At 41.5% G+C, this 21,680-nt stretch overlaps 1 protein-coding gene across 1 annotated transcript in view; it reads left to right on the forward strand.

The window, feature by feature from the left end:
• Positions 1-21,680, forward strand: part of ITGA9 (integrin subunit alpha 9) — a 456,855-nt gene that overhangs the window by 69,041 nt on the left and 366,134 nt on the right. Inside the window, exons 8-14 of the mRNA XM_019508716.1 lie at positions 1,260-1,328; positions 4,620-4,757; positions 7,284-7,389; positions 7,687-7,781; positions 11,757-11,847; positions 12,403-12,448; positions 17,256-17,410. Coding sequence (XP_019364261.1) covers positions 1,260-1,328; positions 4,620-4,757; positions 7,284-7,389; positions 7,687-7,781; positions 11,757-11,847; positions 12,403-12,448; positions 17,256-17,410 — 700 coding nt within the window. The remainder of the gene's footprint in view (positions 1-1,259; positions 1,329-4,619; positions 4,758-7,283; positions 7,390-7,686; positions 7,782-11,756; positions 11,848-12,402; positions 12,449-17,255; positions 17,411-21,680) is intronic.

Here is a 21,680-nt window from a genome sequence, read left to right on the forward strand (position 1 = left end):
GACATGGAGCTAGGACTTGCGTCCAAAATCAAAGATAATAACAAGTCCTTTTTCAAATATATAGGGAGGATGAAGAAAGCACCGGGGAATGTAGGCCCCTGCAAGATCCTCTGGGCAATCTGGTGGTTGTGCCAGAGGAGAAAGCAGACCTCTTTAACCAATACTTCACCTCCGTTTTCTTGGGCAGGGACCGGGACTTCCCCACCGTGATGCAAGATGGACTCGAGGCGAACGCTTCCAGACCTCAGGTGTAGGGAGGGGTCGGGGGGGAAGGGTTGTTCATCGTGGCATGGGGGGTGGGGGATAAAAATAGTCTGGTGGGGCGAAGAGAGCCCCCTGATCCCACCAACCCTCAACATGGAATCACCACCCCCCACCCTACTCAATCTGTCCACCCCTTCCCTCACCCCAGCTTACTTCAGTCAGGCTCCTGGGACCAGTGACAGCCATTACAACTGGCCCTGGAAGCAGTTTACAGGATTGGGCTGGAGGCTGGGAGGGCAGAGGGGGGTGCTGAAGGGGGGTTGGCAGATCAGAGAGCCTCTCCAATCCTGCTACCCCCCCGCCCCCTCCCAAGCCTGCCTATGGACTGTACTAGACCCCTGATCCACTTGATTCCTCCCCGCAGACTCCACTAGCCCCCTGATCCTCCTGAAGCCTCTCTGCAAGCCTCCCATCCTGCCCAACCCCCCTCTCCCCCAACTTTCCTTAGAGCAAGGGCCTTTTTAACTCTAACTTCTCCCTAACCACTACAAATATCTGTACCTACTCTTACTAGTGTAATTTCAGTTTTTACTGAAGCCTTTGCCAAAACATCCTGACTTTTGTCTTGTTCTGTAGACTCATCCAACTGCATGCTTTCTTGTGGAGGAAACTGGGGGTCAGGAGGTTCTTTCAATTCTCTGACCTGCTCATTCCTGGGCACTGTTACTCTCTTCCAAAAGCCATTTCCTTGAGGCTGTGGCTGTTGTGCAGTGGGCTGTTTGCACATTTAAGCTTTTATTAGGATACGATTAAAGTCATTGTAATGACATGGGGCTCTCTGTTTGAGTCTAAAATGAAGATATTTTATTTTTAAAAAATAGTAGGATTGTCTTGAATTTGAACTTTGACAGATATGAATCACTTTTTTTACAATGATTACACATGAATGTTTCACTCTGTTCTTTGTAAATAAAGTCACAAACTACCCACTTACAAGCTGACCTCATGGCTAGTATTTGTAACCATTGTTTAATTTTTTTTCTCTCACTCGATAGGTTTATATTTTCAGAACTGACAGGAGATCAGGCTCCCTAATAAAGATTTTTCAGGCTTCAGGTAAAAAGGTGAGAGATTTTCACTAACAAGTGGTTTAATCCTGTTAATTAGAATGGTGAATTTAGTTGATCGCTTCTCAAGCATCCAATCTAAGTGTAAATGCCCTCACCAAGAGGTCCTCAGTCAGTCATTTAGACCAGTCACATGCCTTTCAGTCTCATTGGCAATGTCGACTCAGTGCCAGCACTGTTGAAATTTAAAAGCCTAGTAATATTTGTAATAAAAAGTGCTGTTAGAGCTCATGGGGGTTGAAAGAGAAATCCTGTTCCTGCCTCTATGGTTGCACAAGGTTGGTAGAGTGTGGACTATGTGGCAGCATGTAGAGCTTTGCCACGAAGGAGAAGAGATATTGGAACAGATGTGCACAATTTAACAATCAGTTGCTGTTGGAGACCATCCATTATCTGGCAGTGAAAAGTGAATGCAGTGACTTCCAGTTGTGATCATGAAAACTTGGCCACTGGCATCATTTGCTTTATTTTGCCCCCTCCAATTCAGTTGTCTCTATTGTCTCCCCCTAGTTATGCTACCAATTCTTATCTCCCTATTTATCTCCGGAGATGGGCTTTTTAGGGTTGTAGTATTGGGCTATGGAGGCTTCATTGCCCTGCTGGTAGACACCTTCAGGAATCCTCTACTTTGAATGCTGATCTAAGTGTTTATTCCCAAGAGCTTAAATCCAGCATTTACCCTTTGATGTTCTTGCACAATCTAATGGAACCATGCTCCCATGTGTGATGTCCTGTTTGGTTAGAAAAAAATATACATTATTCTTGACCAGGAAGCATGATATGTCTTCAGGAAAACAAAATGCACATCAAAACTAGCCATAGATAATGGCAAAAATAGAGGTACTCAACGTAATTCAAGGCTGCACAGAAGCAATTGCTTGCCCTCTCACAAAGCCAGAGGGAGGCTTACAGGGATGGGTCATAAGAGTAGGGCCAGGCTGCAAAAGAGATGGACCTTTGTACTAATAGAATCTGGCTATACTAGGTGCTGCTGCTCTCCTTAGGACACCTGCCTTGTCAGTAGCTCAGTTAAACACATGCAGACAAATTCTGTCAACATTTCCTTAAACATTGGGGTTTGGAGAGGATCACAGGGATAGAAAGATACTGGGATCTGTGTTTTTTCTTATTTCTTCCAGTTGAGATTTATATCCTTAGTTACAATGCTTCTGCCTTGAAAAACTATTTCTGGGTGTAAGATCCATAGCTATTAAGAAGCATAATGGATTTAGCCAAGAAACTTTGCATTCTTAACTTAATCACATTATCCCTGTTGTTATTTCTTAATTTTCTTTTGTGTTTACATCCTTCAAATACTTGTAGACTATTATCATGCTCCTACAATTTTTTCTAGGCTCTCTAAAACCCAAACTTTTATCTTTCGATTTTTCTTTTTTTTTAAACCCATACGCAAAGCCTACATTTTTCCAAATGTCATCTGAGGAGTTTCTGCTCTGACTATTGCAGAAAACTGACTCCAACCAAATGCCATCTTAACAGCAAAGGTTCAAACTCACTCCTCCATATCCCATTTACATTGACATTGATGCACAGGCTGTTTTCCTTGCTCTCTTTTTTTAGGATGGGGGGGATGGAAATTAGAAAACTAAATGCAGGCACCAAACGTTGATATAATTATTTTATAACAACTGCAAAAAAAATAAGGTTCTGCAAAAAGTAACATGAACTCGCCCACACTGAACACACCTAATGTAAATAAGAACCTGTCTTTTAAGGCTTCTTGAATATGCAGTGTCATGTTTTTCATAACTCTCATTACAATCTAAGCACTTGTATCATCTTTGTCACCCACCTTGGGACCCGCTCTAGATTCTCCACATCCTTTTTAAAATATGGAGCCCAGAACTGCACACAAGTATTCCAGATGAGACCTAACTAGTAATGAGTGGAGAGGCACTATCACCTTTTGTGTCTTTCACCTAGTACTTCTATCAATGTGGCCCAACACCACATTCACCTATTGTGCAGCTGCATCACACTGCAGACTTATATTGAGTCTATGATCTACTAAGACTCACAAATTTTTTTCCATAGTGCTACCATCCAGCCATATGTCACCCATTTTATATTAATTAACTCTTTCTGTAATCTCAGCTTCAAGCTTTTCCCTAAATGCATTTCAGCAATAAAAGTGAGGGCACACCAGGTTTATATGGCTTGCTTTTAACTCTGGGACTTAAAAGGATTGATGCCTTTCAAAAGAAGTCTTCTGAGAGATGCACAATATATTTTAATCATATGCCTATGGAATATGTGCTGCAGTGCTTTGGCATAGCTGGATGAACTCAGGACAGCATGTCAGTCTTTCCTTCAGTTTCATTACTTGTGTTTAAATCGGGCCCTTGCATGTGGTTTGACTGTCATTTGGGGAATGCTTCATATAGCATGTTAGTAATCTACAGTAGGTCTAAGAAGACATCTCTTTCTGATATATTTTGTCACTGATAGAAAATTTCTACATGTCAGGGCTTCACCTTGCAAGTTCTCTGTGCATGAAACTTCTCTTGAAATCAGTAGGAATTTTGTGGAATAGGAACTTGCAGGCTCAGATCCTTAGACAGACTAGCTTGCAGTAGGAGAACAATATGCAAAAGAAGAACCAGTCAGCACATTACTTTTCTTTCTGGATGAGGGTTGGGCTTTCGGAGAGGTGGTCTATCTAATATAAGGCTTCTCAGAATGCATTGCCTCACAGAGTCTGGGGGGAAGCTTAGTGAAATTTAAGAAGGGAAGTTTAAGGTGACCAGGAAAGAGATTTTCAGACCTGCCTAGTGATTTTGGTTGCCTTTCTTTTTTCTTTTTTTTTTCTTTTTTTCCCATTTTGGGGGGAGACGGTACAAACTGAGGAACCACTGAAGCTGCTAGATTTTCAGAAATTGCTAAGCACCCAGCTTCTGAAAATCAGGCACTTTCAGATGTCTGAAATTGATCATGAAAACTCACTAACCAATGGGAATCTTGGCCCAGGCAAGTGTTTCCCTCCTCCTTTTGTTTTACATTTTTTTTTTTTGAGAAAAAGCTGTTCTAAAGTAAGGCCATTCATTGCCTTTTGCCTTAGGGATAAGGATTAGTTGGTCTGTATAATGTTCATGCTGCTGCATAGTTACAGTAAACAGTCCAGTTCTTGCCAGAAGATTCCCTAAGGTTTGTCCTTAGGGCTGCTAGGATGAGAGAGCATCATTTGATGTACAAAAAAAGAGCATAATTGATTTCCTCCTGTGTGTGGGCAGATACTGAATGCTTTGTTGTGACTCGGCTTGGTTACAGATGGGCTCTTACTTTGGCTCCTCCTTATGTGCAGTTGATCTGAACTCTGATGGACTTTCAGACCTGCTGGTTGGAGCACCCATGTTTTCGGAGATCAGAGATGAGGGTCAAGTCACAGTCTATACCAACAGAGGAAATGTGAGTATATGAAGAAGCTGAACGTGCTTAAAGGGGAGGAAGGTAATTTAACTTGAGTGTTAGTCCAAATGCTCTAAAATGAAACCTTGAGTAGAAGTATATGATTGTTTTCAACAAAGCATGAAGCCGGGCAAAATTCTCCTGGTATTGTGATTCCTTGAACTCAAGTTAATCCATTTTTATCAAAATGATGTAAATCTTCCAAGGAATCATGGCAAAGTTCATGGTTTTGTGTTGAAATATGGTGGGATTTGTGGCTTTTAATTATATTAATGCCAAAACCAAGCAAAACTCAGCAGCTTTGACCAATGCTTGGTTTTTGTTTTGGATGATCATTTGACCCATAACTGAGAACAAAACTCCAAGGATTTAGAAACCCATGAAAAGAGAAACCAAACATTAGTTTTGCATTATTGTTACTTTCATGCAATGTATTGAAAGTCTACAGCTGCAGTCAACCCTAAACTGCTAAATTTCACGTTGCACAACTATATGTTGGGAAAGTTTGAACTTCGACTTCCCGGACAAGCAAAGGATGACAATTAGTATGGAACACTGAAAGGAAAAAGATGTAGGGTCTCCCCCTCCCCTGCCTTGGAAAACCCATGTCTGAAAAAACCTTTATTAAAAAAGAGTTGTAAGTGTTGAATTGTGAGCTGTGTTTTCTTACATATATGTCCTAGTCCTGCTCCCTTTAAGCCAACTGGATTTATCACTGGCTTCAGCAGTAGCACAACTGGATTCACGTTCGCCTTTTTTTGATAATTGAAATATTATGGGAGTTTTCTTTTTTTCCCGGATATTAAGCTTATACATAGATCCTATCTGAAGTGTATGAAATAAATCAAAATTGTATTTGTTTGATTGAATTCCAATGAACATCCCTCATTTGCTTGTTTATTTATTTATTTAAATTTGCCTTTGAAATGGTGCATGTGGGTCAGCCAGATCAAGGGCTAGTGTATTAGGCTCTACACAAACATATCAGAAATGGCAGTCCCCTTGGGTGCCAAACAGAATTATTCTGTTTCCTTCTCTGATCTCTCTAAGACCAATTAGACAAATTATTCTATAGGAGGCAACCATGAAGGCCCATGAATTGCTATGTACTAAGAGTCACATGCTGCATCAGACCAGGTCTGATGAACTTAGCTCTACCTACTAGCAGTGCATGCTGTAAAGAAATGAGTAATGTACAGGACTGCCTGCTTTCCACCACTCTTGTCTTCCAATTTCATTATGTGGGATTTTTTCAATGTCAGCAAGTCCCCACAGCCAAGAAAAAGATTTTATTACACATTCCAGCGATTGGTCTACCCATATTCACAAAGGAAAAATACAAAACAAACCAATCTGTGAGGTGGGCATAAAGCTGGCTTGAATAATCAAGTTTTATTTTCTTGTGGAAATGTTCTTTTCCCTTTGAGGGTGGATTGCAAGAAATTAAGGCTCAATATGCAGAATTTGGCTAGAAAGTGGGTGAGCATGAATCACCAGATTCATGAGATTTCTACTGGGATTTGAACGTAAAGCTGATTTTGTTCTGAGCTTTTTCAGTCTCTCCTTGTTTCATCAAACCTATCAGGGCATTATATTCTGATCTCTCACCTTGCTATTTTTGATTTAGAGTCTAGGATTTTTTAGATCCTTTGGCACAAATCCTGCAGTTCACTGTGCATGGAAAACACTTGTAAACTGTTTGGGAGTTTTGGCTGAGTAAATCTTGACTAAAGACTGCAGAGCTTTATTCTTTTGATGTAATCTGCTTACGGGACAAGAACTGAAGGGCATTTAATGCATGATAAAAGTGAACTGATCTAAGCCTCCATGTGTTAACATTTCGGTTATGTCATTCATGTTGATCCTTTTTTTGCCTAATTTAGAAAGACTGGAAATGTGGATTTAAAAATACTCAGTCTGAGCTTAGCTCTGCTCCACTGGTAAACTTCTTGGGAACTACGGGGGTAAAAAGGAATTTGGAGACTCTTGAAAGTACCACCCAGAATTCTTAAATCCTGTGTTTTTTAACAGTGGTGAGGAAGCGTTGTTACTGGCAGATTTTGGAACACAAAGAACTGTGCTTTTTGCATCTTACCACGTTAGTTCTAAATTTGGAGATGGGGTTATAAGCTAGAATTTTTTCTCGCAAGCCATTTAGTTAGTTAGCTGTTCAGCCACTGTCAGGAGCCTGAGGTCCAGGGCTCTTTATTCATATGTGGCTCTTCCTGTTCAACCTGGCTTCTTGGCTGATTACTATTTATGGCTAATGAATATAGCCTGTGTCATTACCCAGCCTGGCTAATTCCAGCCATTGTGAATGGGTGAGTTAGACTGATTTTATTTAACCACTTTGTTTTATAATACCCAAGCTGTAAGCCTTCATAGACCTTCAATAGCAGGGCAGAAGTCATACTACAGCCCTGCCCCAGGTGTTTCCTGAAATGTTTGTGTATTCCAGCAGAGAGGCCCTATATCTTTCAGTGTTTGCTCTGTTTTTCTGAGCCTGTCCTGTTTCCTGTTTGCTAGGGGGTCCTGGAAGAGAAGCTTGTTCTGAGTGGTGACAATGCCTACAATGCACACTTTGGAGAAAGCATGGCCTCCCTAGGGGATATTGATGATGATGGATTCCCAGGTCAGTCCATTTTTGTTCTTAAAAGTATTTTATTGTTTATAGTGAAGGTGGAGAGTGTTGGGTTACTTGATTATTTATTACTTTACTTACATGATTTTGATAAAACATTCTTATTTATTACTGCCCAACAAGACAGCATGATGCTTCCCAATGTCATTTCTCCTTATTACAAGAGGTAATGCCATGGGGAATTAGTTTCTGGGTTATTGTCATCATGTTGAGCCATTTCAACATGGAGCAGCAGGCTCCTTATAAAGGGAGGAAATGTTTCCAATTTGTGTTGTTTTACATATGCAGATGTCGCCATTGGGGCACCGAAAGAGGATGACTATATTGGAGCAGTGTACATCTACCATGGAGGTGCAGATGGGATTGTACCACAGTATTCTATGGTAACTTGTTTCTTTCATTATTCTATCACGTGTTGCAGAAATGTACCAAACACATGGGTAAAGTATAGTCACAGAAATCAATAATCTCTCTCCTACCTAATCTTCTGTCATAGGTGAAATATTACGTGGTGCATCTCTAGGAATGACAAAATGTACTTTTTAGCCACTTTATAAAGGGAGGCAGAACTACTGCCTGGGAATGTACATCCATTGTTATGCTGTAACCATTACATTTTCTTGATCCTATAGACTGGGGTTTACAACCTTTTTGGCAGTTGTGCCACAAATTAAAACCTGAACCCTCCCCACAGTACCACTCCAATCCCATTATGCACCCTCCCCACAGTGCCACTCCCCTGCCCCAATATGCTGCTCTTTTATGTCCTCTGTCCCATCTGCTCTGCTTTCTGCTCCTTGCCGTATCTGCCGCTGTCACCCTCCCCACACATGCAATCTGTCCATGGTGGTTTGGCCACCCTTGGTGTAGAGATACTAGTCCACTAAATGACCCCAGCTTTGACCCTGAATAAAGAAGGGTTAAAGTTAGAATGGTTTTCCTTCACTTATATCACTACAGACTCTGCACAGGTAAGAGTTGCATTGTAATACACTATATCTATATCCTTTGATATCGATGGAATTGATATTAATATAATATTATGTCTGCCTTTGCCCTCTCTATATGAAAAGGTTATATCCAAGATAATGTGGCAGTTCTGAAGTTATGAAATTGCATGGGAGTGTGGGGGAGAGATTCAGAAATGTACTTTGACTTGACTAATGCTTGCTTTCTATTAGAGGTGTGCCGATACATCAGTCCATATTGTATCAGCACCAATAAAAGGAAAATTGCCATTATTGTCTATCAACTTTTTTTGGACAATGTGGCTGATAATGTCACCGATAAATACCACATGTATGTGCGCAGCCTTAGTATGCATGTGGCCAGGGTCTCAGCCTGGCAGCAAGGAGAGCAGCATCTGGCTGGTATGTCTGTTGGTGGGGGAAGAGGCATGGGGGAGGGAAGGGGTATAGGGTGGGAGAAAATCGAGGTCCCCGTGGTGAGGGAGGGAGTGGGGCTGGGGCAGGGGTAGGTGCTGTCCAGATGGGTTGGGACAGGAAGCTGCAGGACGGAGCTGGCGGCTAATCTGGAGCGCGCAGCGGGGTTGGCTCCTGCCACTGCACATGCCCTGGGGGAAGTATGGAGGGCACGTGCTCCCCAGGTCTTTGCCCAGGGCAAGGGTGGGACAGTGCTGTGTGCTTGGGGATGGGGCTGCTTCTGCTGTCATCTGTCTGTTTGAAGTTCTGATTTAAACATTTTATTTTGTTGCTGGGTGGGATCCTACATAGTACATCAATTTAAGCAGAGTACAGGGTTTAGTGGTTATACTGGAGACTCTTTTAGCAGACTAGATTAATCTTTCGGTCTTTTACCAAATATCACTATACATCGGTTGTACAAAGAAATCTAAATCCCCTTTTATGATCCTTTTAAAATGTGATAATTTGTGGCATATGTAGGACTCGGTTCTGCTCTCTTTTTTCAATGATAGCTGCTGTGAGGGAGGTTCATCTAATTTATTATGAGAGTTTAGACTTTTGAGCTTCTGCATTTCCAGATACGGAGGTTGTTGGGTTTTTTTTAATTCCTGAGGGAATGTGTTGCTTTAGTGAGATGGCAGATTGAAACCAGCATAAAATAAAGCTCTTGCTTTTTTCCCCAATTTCAAAGCAAGCAAAAGCAATCATATCTTTTTTCATCCTTACATGGAAAAGACCACGCGAAGACTTTAGGATACCAGTGGGTTCATTCCTGCCATCCATCCCTCCTTTTTTGAGGTGAACAAATATACCAGTTGTGATAGGGGTATGGGTTGTAGCCATGTTGGTCTAAGGACAAAAGGTATTTGTACCTGAAAGCTTGCAAAGAAGATTTTCCCCAACTGTTTGTATTGGTCTAATAAAAGATATCAGATTTACCCAAAGAACCTTGTCTGCCAGTTGTGATAGTACTTTTATAACCCATCCTAGTATTTTTCATCAAAGAACTAGACAGGACAATAGGACATTTCACACATGCAACCAAACAGTCCTCAGATGTTAAAAAAAAACTTTAGCTTCCACCTACCTGCTCTGAATTTGAACCAATGACCTCAAGGTGAGGGTCTTTGTGTATCTGATCACCATACCCCTGAGCCATCCAGATGCCCTGTATTTCCTTTATTAAATAAGCTGTGAGAAGGAAGGCCTGGGTGTATACATTTTTCACCCTTCCCATTCTCTTTTTCCCTTTTTTTGTGCAAGTCATTGATCTCTATCTGTTTTACTTGCCTGTAGCAACTTTTAGCAGTGGTTCTGAGGAAAAGCAGCTTAATTGGTTTGTAGCATAATGTATGTGCTCAGTAAGTACTGTCTAACTAAGCTTCATGGCCTGCTGTTTTCATTCATGGCACTTAAAGCACAACAGAATTATACCTCTGCATTTATACTATAATAGCCTGCAGATGTCTGTGGGATATCTGTAGGCAGGATTTACCACCCTAACAGGGACCCCCCAAAAACTTTGTTGCATTCTGTGATGTAAGTGAAACTATGAGGAAGAAGTTGTTTTCAATTACCTCAATCTTATTCACTCTTAAGACAGACAATTTAGTTGCATTTGTTTTAAAGCATTCTTTCTTCATTAAAGCTGGCCATTAGGATTGCAGGTTTATCTTAAAGGAACTGCTCTACTTTTAGGGCATTGGTTTTAAGGCAGTTTTATTTCCTTCCGATGAAGTTCCTGTCTCACTTTTTTTTTTTGTTGAGGCTAATGTCCTTTTATGGTTTGAATGAGGAAGCATTGCAGCCTGTAAAAGGCTATGAAGTTCCAGCAGCAGCAGCCTGGGAATTATACACTATAATAGGTCTTTTCTGTCTGTAACTTCTGTGATCAGATTCTATTTTGAACTTAAATTTTCTTTTTGTTTGCAACATACTGTTAATATACAGGAGCCCAGGAGCTGTCAGACTGACTTGGAAGATGAGATTTTAATACTTTGATTTGCTCCAGGCAAAAAATTTACTATTAAAATAGTATGGGGGACGGTCTTGCATGCTAGTGATTTCTGAGGAGGATTTTTCGAAGTCAGTTAATGTTCTGGGCTGGGAAGACAAAAATGAGATACAGCTTTAGCAATGACACAAAATAATATATAATAACTGATGAAAAACAGAATTTTCAACTCGATATGGAAATTAATATCTCATTTTTTTTCCTTAAACATACTGGTAGACTTTGTTGAAGCGGTTACATTTGATTTTATGTTTCATTTAATCATTAATTTTTTAAAAGTGGTATAAAATTATTATTCATACAGATGCAGATAATGAAAAACATTATGTGGAATTCGAAGCTGTATACCTTTTTATAGAAAATATGTTTGCTATGTTGTTAATTGGTGTATGTGTATTTATGATTTAAGTATATTTTCAATCAAAGGCAACAACTGCATTAGTTGAAGTCAAGAATAGAAAACAATCCCTAAGGACTGTATATATGAGGTGGAGTTACTTCAGAGTGGTGCATAAGGGACAGAGAGAAATTAGAATACAAAAGAGCAGGGAGAGGATGAGGGGTGGACAGGACAGGCAGTGCTGGGAGGAAGAAATTAAAATACTCCCTTCTTATACACTGCTTATTGCATGTCCTTTCACAGCATCTGATAAAATGAGTTTCAACTCTTAAAGGCTTGTGCTAGATAGATTTGTCTGTCTGTTTATATAGGTGTAGGTATGTATATCTAGTTTGGTTAGTTTATAAGGTGCAAATGTACCCTGCCTTTTACTTGACTTAAGATTAACACAGCTAACTACATCAATCTAACGATACCACAGTGTACATGAGAATGAATCCCTGGGAGAGTAGTCTTTGTACTCTTTTTATTTTAATTTTGTTTCCTTTCTGTGAGTTCACTTCCATATTATCTGTTGCAGAAGCTGTCTGGGCAAAAGATAAATCCAGCACTGAGGATGTTTGGCCAGTCCATATCAGGAGGAATTGATATGGATGGAAATGGTTATCCAGGTATATTTTGCACCAACAATAAAAGCAGACAAAAAGTAAATAAATGAAGCATATCCACTAGTTTTCATGTTGCTTATTAAAGCTACTTTATCTAAGTAATTGGAAAGTTAGCAACATTGCTTTTATTGCTTTTCTTTTCCTTCAGCTAGTGAAAGCTAATTATATGATTAGTTTGTCCCAGAGAATGTGGACTGCCAGCTAGGTTCAGTGGTGTAGGTTTGAAATCTGTAACAAAGGATTGATAAACAAGATGAAGAAGATAATGACTTCCTTGAAGAGCAGTTGCTTTTAATGGAAAACATTTTAACTAAAATAATGACTGCGGGCTATTAATATTTAGAACTGGAATGACTTCAGGAATCCTGTCTTGCAGACTTAATGTAGGCAAAACATTCAGATGTACTGATTGGCAGATTTAAAATGGAAATAGAGAATTTTTCATTTATTGCACACATTTTAAAATTGTCACATTGGCTCGAGTAAAATGACTGTAAAGAGGTGAATTCTGTGCCCTTCAACTTCTTTTACAATTGTTTATACGTTTGAAACTTTCAGATATGACCATTGGAGCCTTCATGTCAGACAATGTGATACTTCTAAGGTGAGATCAATTTCTTTCTTCTCCATTATGTTTGCTTTTAATGCATCCTGTATGTTGGTGATGTGGTTTCTTAATCTTTCTCCCTTTTCTTTTTCTTTTCTCTACTATGGTTAGAAAAAAAACATATTTTTATGCACCTCTCTGGCCGCATGGCATGTTGCAGAGTAATTATAAGCCTGATCCCAAGAAGTGTACTATTTTATATAAACAGTACAGTAAGGGGATAGGTGTGTACTGGGGCCATGTGAAGAGTAAAGGTTACAGATTCAGATATGCTTTGGTTACGTACATTCATTGTTGAGTTATCTTCAGAAAAAATCGTGTTTAGAAAGTTAATTGCATTTTGTTATATAAATGAACAAATTACAATTTAAGAGAACAAAACTAGGCAGGAGGGGAGCAGTAGTTCATGTAGAAATGTAGCTCAGCATTGGAAGGTAGAATAAAAGAAGGGAGTCTTGAAGGTTTTGAGGTGGTAAAACGTAGCATTAAAGGCTATTTTAATTTTAAAGAGATGGGATTGAAAGAAACTCTTCTGCTTGGGGTCACCTTTGAGAACTGTGCATTCTGGTGTCACTTCTGACTGTGATTTACTATGTCACCTTGAGCATGGTCATTTCACCTTTGTGTCCCAGTTTTCTTATTTGTGAAATAATACTTGTATCCCTCATAGGGGCATTGTCCCTCTCCATTAATTGTGTGCAGAGAAATTTTACTTCCTCGTATCGTAGAATCATAGGACTGAAGGGACCTGCCAGATTATCAAGTCTGGTCCCCTGCCATGGGCAGGTTATTGGGCTCAGACGAGCTCAGCAAGGTGCTTGTCCAGTCTCATCTTGAACACTTCCAAGGATGGTGACTGCACCACCTCTGCTGGGAGTGTGTTTCAGATTCTGGTGACCCCTTCAGAGAAAAAGGTTTTTTTTATGGCCAGCCTGAATTTACCTTCTATTAGTTCATGCCCATTTCTCCTCATCCTCCCCTGAGGTGCCTTCCTGAAGAGCCTCTCTCCCAGACCTTGATGCTCACCCCGGCGTGCTTGTAGGCAGCTATCAAGTCACCTCTCAGCCTTCTCTTACTTAGACTGAACAAGCCCAGTTCCCAGAGTTTTTTCTCATAGGCCCTATTCTCCAGGCCTCTAATCATATGGGTGGCCCTTCTTTGTACCCTCTCCAGCTTACCCACATCCTTCTTGACGTGCAGTGCCTAGAACTGGACACAGTATTTCAGCTGAAAGGCATCTATTGAAAAGCCAAATATTTTTTTAATGCTGATTTATATTTCTGGTATAAAATGTTCTAAATAATAGATTTCATAGATTTCATAGATTTAGGGTCGGAAGGGACCTAGTAGATCTTCTAGCCTGACCCCCCGCCAGGGCGGGAGAACAACAAAACCCCAAAACAAAAAACGGGACTCAAATGAGTCCAGCCAGGTAGGCATCCAGCCTCTTCTTAAAGACCCCCAGGGTAGGGGCCAGCACCACTTCCCTTGGAAGTTGGTTCCAGCTCCTAGCCGCCCTAACTGTGAAGTAGTTTTTGCGGATGTCCAATCTATACCTCCTTTCCATCAACTTGTGCCCATTACTCCCTGTTATGCCAGCAGGCGCTAGGGGAAACAGCGTCTCCCCCAAACCCTTCTGGTCCCCCCTAGTGAGTTTATAGACGGTCACCAGGTCCCCCCTCAGCCTTCTCGTGGTTAATTAATAATGGTTATTAATTATTTTTATTTCTAATAATAGCATTATACTTTTAGGCTATTGTTGCCAGTAGTTACTGAAAAACACTCTAATGCAGGGGTGTCAAACTCATCTTGGGCCCCAGGCTGGATCTGGACTGCAGGGGCCAGCAGTGACTGTAGTAGGGCCACATTTGGGCAGCGACATGCAATGTGGGGCCATATTTGGGTGGCAGCATGGAGTTTGGGCCAGGCGTCAACATGGCGCCAAGGACAAGCAGCACCACAGGGCTCTGGCTAGGCAGTAACATGGAGCCAAGGCATGTGGCAGCACAGGGCCCTGGTTGGGCAGTAGCGTGGAGCTGGGAGCATGCTGTAGTACAGCAGGTGCAGCTGGTGAGCTCAGACTGGTGGGGCAGGTGGAGTGGCATGCGGAGAGGCTGGAGTGCTTGCAGCCAGCCAGGAGCAGAGTTTGCAGCCAGCTGGGATCTGGGGAGGATTTGCAGCCTCCCCGCTGTTGGCCGTAGTGCCCAGCTGGATGCACCCCGCCCCCGCATTCCCGTGTGCCACTCCACCCGCCCCACCACTCTGAGTTCACCAGCCGTTCCTGCAGTGCAGGATGTAGGCTGGGTGGCAGTGCACAGCAGGTGGTGTGCAGTAGTGTGGGGCTGCATTGTGGATGAGGAGGCATGTGGTAGTGGGCTGTGTTTGGGTGGCAGTGCAAAGAAGGGGTGACTACTGCTGATGGCCATGTCCATTGGGTCCCAGAGACCATAATTTCTGGTAATCCACTGGACTACCAGCAGGGCAGATGAAATGGTTCTGTGGGCCATGTCTGACCTGTGAGCTGTATGTTTGATACCCCTCATCTCTAATGTTTTCTTTAGAGATTAATAGAAAACCAGTATCAAGAACTAGAGTGGAGGTCACTTGGGAGCATCTCCAGAATGGTCATTTTAATAGACGGTATAAGGGAGGAGGGAAATGCTCTGAGTTGTAGAATGAATCTACTAATAAGTGTTCTGTTAGACACAGGAAATACCTGCTTCCGTTCCCATTGGAGTTGACAGAAAACCTTGCATTGACTTCAGTTGTGTAGGTGTTAAATTTTTATCATCAGGATCTCATTAGAACCAAGACAAAGAGAGAAAGCCAAGAGCTTTTCTGTCAAATGGTATGAACCTCAACAGCTGGATTTTTAGACCAGTGTCCTTAGGAATAGCTTGAAAAGAAGATTGAAGATATTTCTACTGCTTTGTTATGTGAAAGAGGAACTGGAAGTTTTTGTGTGGCGTCACTAAGAAAATCTACAACAATGTAGCAACCTCATTCCACTTAAACACTTAATCAGTGCCTGTTTATTTCTTAAGCAATTTGTGCATTATGGACTAACCCAGTTGGTGGGCAGATTAGTTGCAGCTACTGCCGGTCAGGGAGAATGCTGCACTTGCCATTTGGATTAAGATTAGGGAACAGGAATAGACGTTATTTTTCCCAGAAATTTTTGTGAAGTCTTCTGGCCAAAAACAACAAACCTCTTGCCAAATGACATTAAGAGCTTTGGCAAAAGTTGAAACTGCCTTGACTTGGGGCTGATGGCAGTTACTTTTTGAGTGCTTGCTTGTGTGTGGATGTGGGTGGGTGTGTATGTGCATGCACGTACACATGTGCATCACTGCAACTTGATATATGTATAGCTTTATAAGGGAGTCACAAAATGGATGAACTTTAAGGAGAGATCATGCAGTGCGTATCTTGAGAAGTATTTTGTCTTTGGAAATTACACAGTTAATCTATTTTATCTGTTCCCAAGCAAATGACTGTAGCTCATATCCTTGTGTGAAATGATCAGGGGAATCATGCTCTTCCCTCCTTTTTTTTCCAGGGATACCATTAATCAGACAAACTCCTATTGTTGTTTTAGGCTTTATTCAGAGAGTCTCTCTGAGAGTCGTATGATCTTGCTCCAGTAGATAAGAAGTCTTCGTAAAAACAGCCCCCCATTTAAGTATCTAATGGAGTGAGAGTCTTGAATTGGTTAGCTACGTGGTCTGGCCCTGTGCGGCAGCTTAAGCCTACCTTAGGTCGGCATCTTCTGTTTGCTGCACATTTTTAGGAGGATGGAGTGAGATGAGGTTTGTTACTTGAGCTGGTTTTGGATAATATTTGCTTTTAAGATCTGCAAGACTGAAAGCAGTAAGAGTAAAGGCTTGTGAGTTCTGGGCTCCAGCCCCACATGGAGGACAGTTCTTAGTTTTGAGTGAGGCTTTGATTTCTCTACTGTTTTTCCCAGCCTTTCTGTACTTATTGTGTCATGTGGCAGAACAAAACAATACCTCACTCTCATGGCCCTAGACTTGTGATGCGACTGTAGCTGAACTCTTCTTCAACCTGAAATAACTGTAGCAACAGCCAGGGCAGGGGTTGCAAAAGTGGAAAGCTTTCCTTCCTAACACACAAGGAACTGCCAGAATTTAATTTTAGGCAGTCAAAGTAGTACTGTAAATTTTCAGCACGTGGCATGGGGGAATTAGCCAATCATTTCCCCATCCAAAATGGTGGGGATGTCATCCACTTAATCTGTCTCTCCCCACAGTGAAAAATTACCCCCAAATCTATTTTTTCTTCATGTTTACATTAACAAAGTTTGCTGCTAGAGTATAACATGGAACATTAGAGTCTTTTACATACCCTTTCCTTACTACCCCAGGTCTTTTTCCTTTTTTTTTAAGTCCTTACCCAGGGAAGAAGCATAAGTGAGGTCATTGACTAATGTCCTAATTGAATTATACCCCCTCAGCCAGCAGGAAGTCTCTATTCTATATATCCTTCACTAGAGATGATTTTATATATTTTAAATCACAACTGGTCATCCACACTGGACTCTGAATATCTTAAATCAGTGGTTAACATAAAGCCAATACTGTCAACTTAATTCAGCCATTGATCAGCCTTGCTGAGTGAGTGAAGTGCTAAAAAAATGCTTTGTCTGTCCCAAAGTTCAGAATGTTTTCCTAAAATTTTAATGTCTCCTTGAAATAGGGCATTTACCCCATTTTCTTTGTTTTCATGTGGTTGTGAAATGTCCCTCTGAGGCAGGACTAAATTATACTTCTCCATTGATCTCCAGATCCAGACCCGTCATTACAATGGACATCTCTATTTTCCTGCCAGTGTCCATTAACATCACAGCTCCCCAGTGCCATGATGGCTCTCAGCAAGTGAACTGTCTCAATGTTACAGTCTGCTTTCGTTTCAATGGCAAGCACGTTCCAGGAGAGATAGGTAAGGATGAATCCATGATATTTGACTTACAATGTTAGAAAGCTGCCACATTTCATTGCATTGGTGACTAGGTTTTAGAGATGTACAAAGAGTGCCTAAAATAGGAAACTACAAACCTGAAGGCCTGAGTTTCATTCCTGACAGGCTTGGGCAAATCGGTTTCTTTACCTCATTTCATGCATAAAAGGGGCCAGTGCCTGTGTTACTGGCAAAGATGTCTTCAAGCATCCTTAATGTTTATGAATCAACTTTGAGATTCTAGGATTCTTTTGACCAGGAGGAAGTCTTGTATGTATCTGTTATGTTCTTTATACCTATTGTGCTTATATAATTATATATGGGTGTTACTGTGTGTGAAATACTGCTCATTCATCATCCGCAATGTGTTCATATGGACAAGGTTTATATGATATTCATAAATTTGTAAGGGTGGGATGTAAAGATTTTTGAATTGCATTATGCCATTTTGGTTCGGCGTAGCATATTAGTACTGGTGTGGAGGTGTACTTCTCCAAGGGGACCACCATGCTAGGAGTATAGTAGATTTTTCTCCTTTGTGGTTGGCCAGCGTGAGAATAAGGAAGTAATGGGTTTCCTTATTCTTTGCCTCTCCCACCCCAACCCCCCGAATGGATTGCAATATTTATTAGGTCACATTTAGAACAAACAAATGTTCCCTATTATCTTCCTTTCTTACACCTAAGAAACCTGCAGCTAAACACTTATCAGGAGCTGGTCCTTCATTACTTGAACTTGGGATAGCTGAACTTCAAAAAGACTCCCCAACACTGAATACCCTTTTGGTTTCTAAGATCTGTATCTGTACATTTTAGACTTGAAATATTGGTTTTTTTTACCTCTCCTTTCTTGTGAATTCTACTAGTCTCCCAGTGATGAATGTTTCAGTTCAAGTGAATTATTATTATCTGGGTAAGGAGTTTTTTACAACCCCCATAGATAGATAGAAAAAACACTAAGTCTTCTACACATGCAGGTAAAGGCACAATAGGATCTAATGAGCAATCTAGAAATCATGTTCCCCACCATGTTACAAGTGCAGGGCAGGAGGCGTGCATGTGGGATCATGCATTAGATCCCATCACGCTTTATTGCCAAAGCAGAGGGAGCCTGATCTTGGACTCCCCCTGCACTGGCAGAAAGCAGGCTTCCATGGCTGGGAGACCCCTCTGCTGATGGGTTAACAATTTTCCGTAAGTGTTTCACAAGTATTGAGTTTACAGATACTAAAATAAATAAATAACCCATTCTTACTGTTATAAATGTATGCCTAAACTGCTTATTTTAATATGTTCCTAGCTCATAAAAAGCGTCTCCAGATAGATAATGGACTTTTTTTCTCCCAGTTTTTTTTCCCAGCGCTGCAGAAGTTCCAACAGCTATTTGCAGATCCGTGTTTGTTTCCACAGTGTAGTTTGTCAGTGATGATACAAATCCTGTCCATTTTATGGGCACTTTATGCAGACTAGAATCCTCAGCAATCTTTTTATAGCTGAAATGGTATGTCTAAGTAGAGGCATACAATAGTGGCTTAGTACTGCGTGCCAGTCATTGTCTGACCTTTCTGCCTGTGTATGGGCTGGACAGCTAGATGTTTGGTTGTATTTCAGTGGTACCTTGCAAAATATTTGGATCAGTCAGAAATAGAAAATGCATTTCTTTTTAAGATATTTATTTCCCCAGATCTCAGAAACTGGCTTGCCCTTTTGGCTGTGACCTCATGGGTGGTTTATAACACTGGGGGCTACCCTTTCTGACAGGCATGCCACACATTAGCCCTGCATTTTCCCCAAGTGCCACTCTGATCCCCTTTCTGTGCCTGCTCTGCTTTCTGCTCTTCATTTTATGCTCCCTGTTTAATCTGATGCTCTTCTTTCTGCTCCATACCCTACCTGCCACTGTGCAGCCTGTTCCCTCTCTAGTCTGCTGCATGGCACACACAGAGGCTGCCTATGCCACTTGTGAAACACATGCCATAAGTTGGCCACCCCAGTTAATAACATGGCTTTGCTGTTACACCATCCTACACACTGGATGGGCCTCCATTTTTACTAAGTAGTCTGGGTTTGATTTCATCCTTAATCTAGACCAGGGGTGTCAAAACTCAAATTGATTGGAGGACCACAGATGTGGATCCAGAGAGGATGCAGCAGCATGGCCATTTCCCCCTTTCCAACCACATGGCAGGAGCAGCAGCCTGGGACTTTAAGTCCCAGAAGAAGGTAGGAATTACCCCATCCCTTCTGCTGTGTTTAGAGGCACATCTCCTCCCATTCCCCACCCCCTTTTGCCTGCCACTGCTGCTGTCCCGCAGGTGAGGAGAGCTCCTGTCTCTCTCCAGTGGGGCTGCTCTCAGCCTGGGCAGTACCAGCAACACTGGGCAAGAAGGTTTCCCATTCCTGCCGGTCCCCCTGAGTGTTCCCTGCCAGCCCACAAGCAGGTGTGAGGAGGAGGAACCTGCCTGCCCTCTGCTGCTGTCCCAGGCTGAGCCCAGCTCCTGTGCAGCCCAGTAGAGTGGCTCTATAGCTCCCAGAATGTGCCTCTGAGCAGGGAGGGGATGGGAAGGAATTCTTATCCGCTTTGGGGACTTAAAAAAGTCCCCAACTTCTGCTCCCATGGCACAGTCTGCCTGCCTGATGGGAGCGGGAGGAGGCTGGGAGTGGGATTGTAGCCACTTCTGCAGCACCAGTCACTGCTTCTACACCCCACTTGGCAAAATCCTGGATCTGCTTCTGGAGAGCCACATTCTCTTCTGCGGCCAGAAACCTGGCTGTTCCTGTGGTAGCAGGGCTTCTGGCAGTGACAGTTGGTGCCTTGGCAAGGGCCAGTAATTGAGCAGTCCCAGCTGCACTTCAGGCAGAAGCCCTGGCACTGGGTGTCTGTCCCTGCCACTGTAGCAAGAGCCGATGCAGAAGTCCAAAGGTTGGATGACCTGGCCCTGTGGGTAGGATCTAGCCTGCAGGCAGTCTCTCTGAAAACTTTTGTCTATAAGTCATACCACATTGATATTACATGATATTTCTTATGTGTTGAGATGTAACCAATCGTGCCAGGAATACCTAATACTTGGTATGTGACACATGAATATTAAAATCATGTTTGTGCTTGCTATTGCTTACTGGGCAAATATCTTACTATAGCAGCTAAACACTGGTTGAAACTACTAACCTGTTTTACTGGCAAATAGTCCTATTTGAAAATGAGTAAATCATACTGTGGAATACAATTGCATCAAATCTCAGTACAGAATTGGTTTGAATTCTGGAGAAATGGACTGGTCATTATTAATGCAATCTAAATGTAAATGATTAATTCATGCTATATTTTTATGGTAGTATAAGAATGATGTTGTAGCCATAATGGACTAGAAATTATGCAAGAGGCAAGGATTTCTTAGGGTGATTAGCTTTTATTGGACCAACAATGTAGATGGGACAAAGTTAGACAATCTTTCGAATGTAAGACATTCTTCATCACATCTCTGAATATAGCAAGCTAGGCACCGCATAGGAGAGGGACTGAGAGAAATTTTCAGGTGGACACACAATTAGCAAAAGAAAATAACCAAAATACTCAAACATCAAGGCCTATCAAAGGGGGAGTTGGGGGGTCAGGCTCACTTTCCTTGTTTGGAAAGTATTTAGGAGTTGGATAAATTTGGCCGTAAATCCAATATTAGTGTTTAGTCCTTGGTTCTAGTGTTATCCATTTCTTATAAAAATGGAAGGAAAAACACCATGAATATTTTATAACATGCCATAGATTTAAGCACCTCTGCAGACTGTGACAGATTATCAGCAAGAGGTAATTTACCAGCAAAAACCTACTGCCTAATATTCAGTCAGAAAAAATGGGAATAAATCAAACTACTGAGCATGCTAATTTTAATTAGCCAGATACTACCCACCCTCCTCCTGATTTGCTTTTTGGCAACAATGAAGCTAAAAAATATCCATGTGTAATTCACTGATGTGACATCATTGTTTATGGCATAGAAACGTTGTCAAAATAAAGGGGGGAAAAGAAGACAGTTCTATTCAAAACTTACTGGTTGAAAACATCTACTGCTGCTATAGATGGGTAGTAGCTGAAATTATTTTTTAAGGCTCTTTGTAGAGTTCAGATTAGAATTTGGGTTACTTACTGTTGTGTTCAACTAGACAGACTTCATTAATAAACATCATTAATAATGTCATTATTGTGAAGAAAATATTGTCTTTGTCTTCCACCAGTTTTTTATATATATATATAT

The sequence above is a fragment of the Gavialis gangeticus genome, unplaced genomic scaffold (genome assembly GCF_001723915.1).
Source record: "Gavialis gangeticus isolate Ggan-Ray unplaced genomic scaffold, GavGan_comp1, whole genome shotgun sequence".
NCBI lineage: Eukaryota > Metazoa > Chordata > Crocodylia > Gavialidae > Gavialis > Gavialis gangeticus.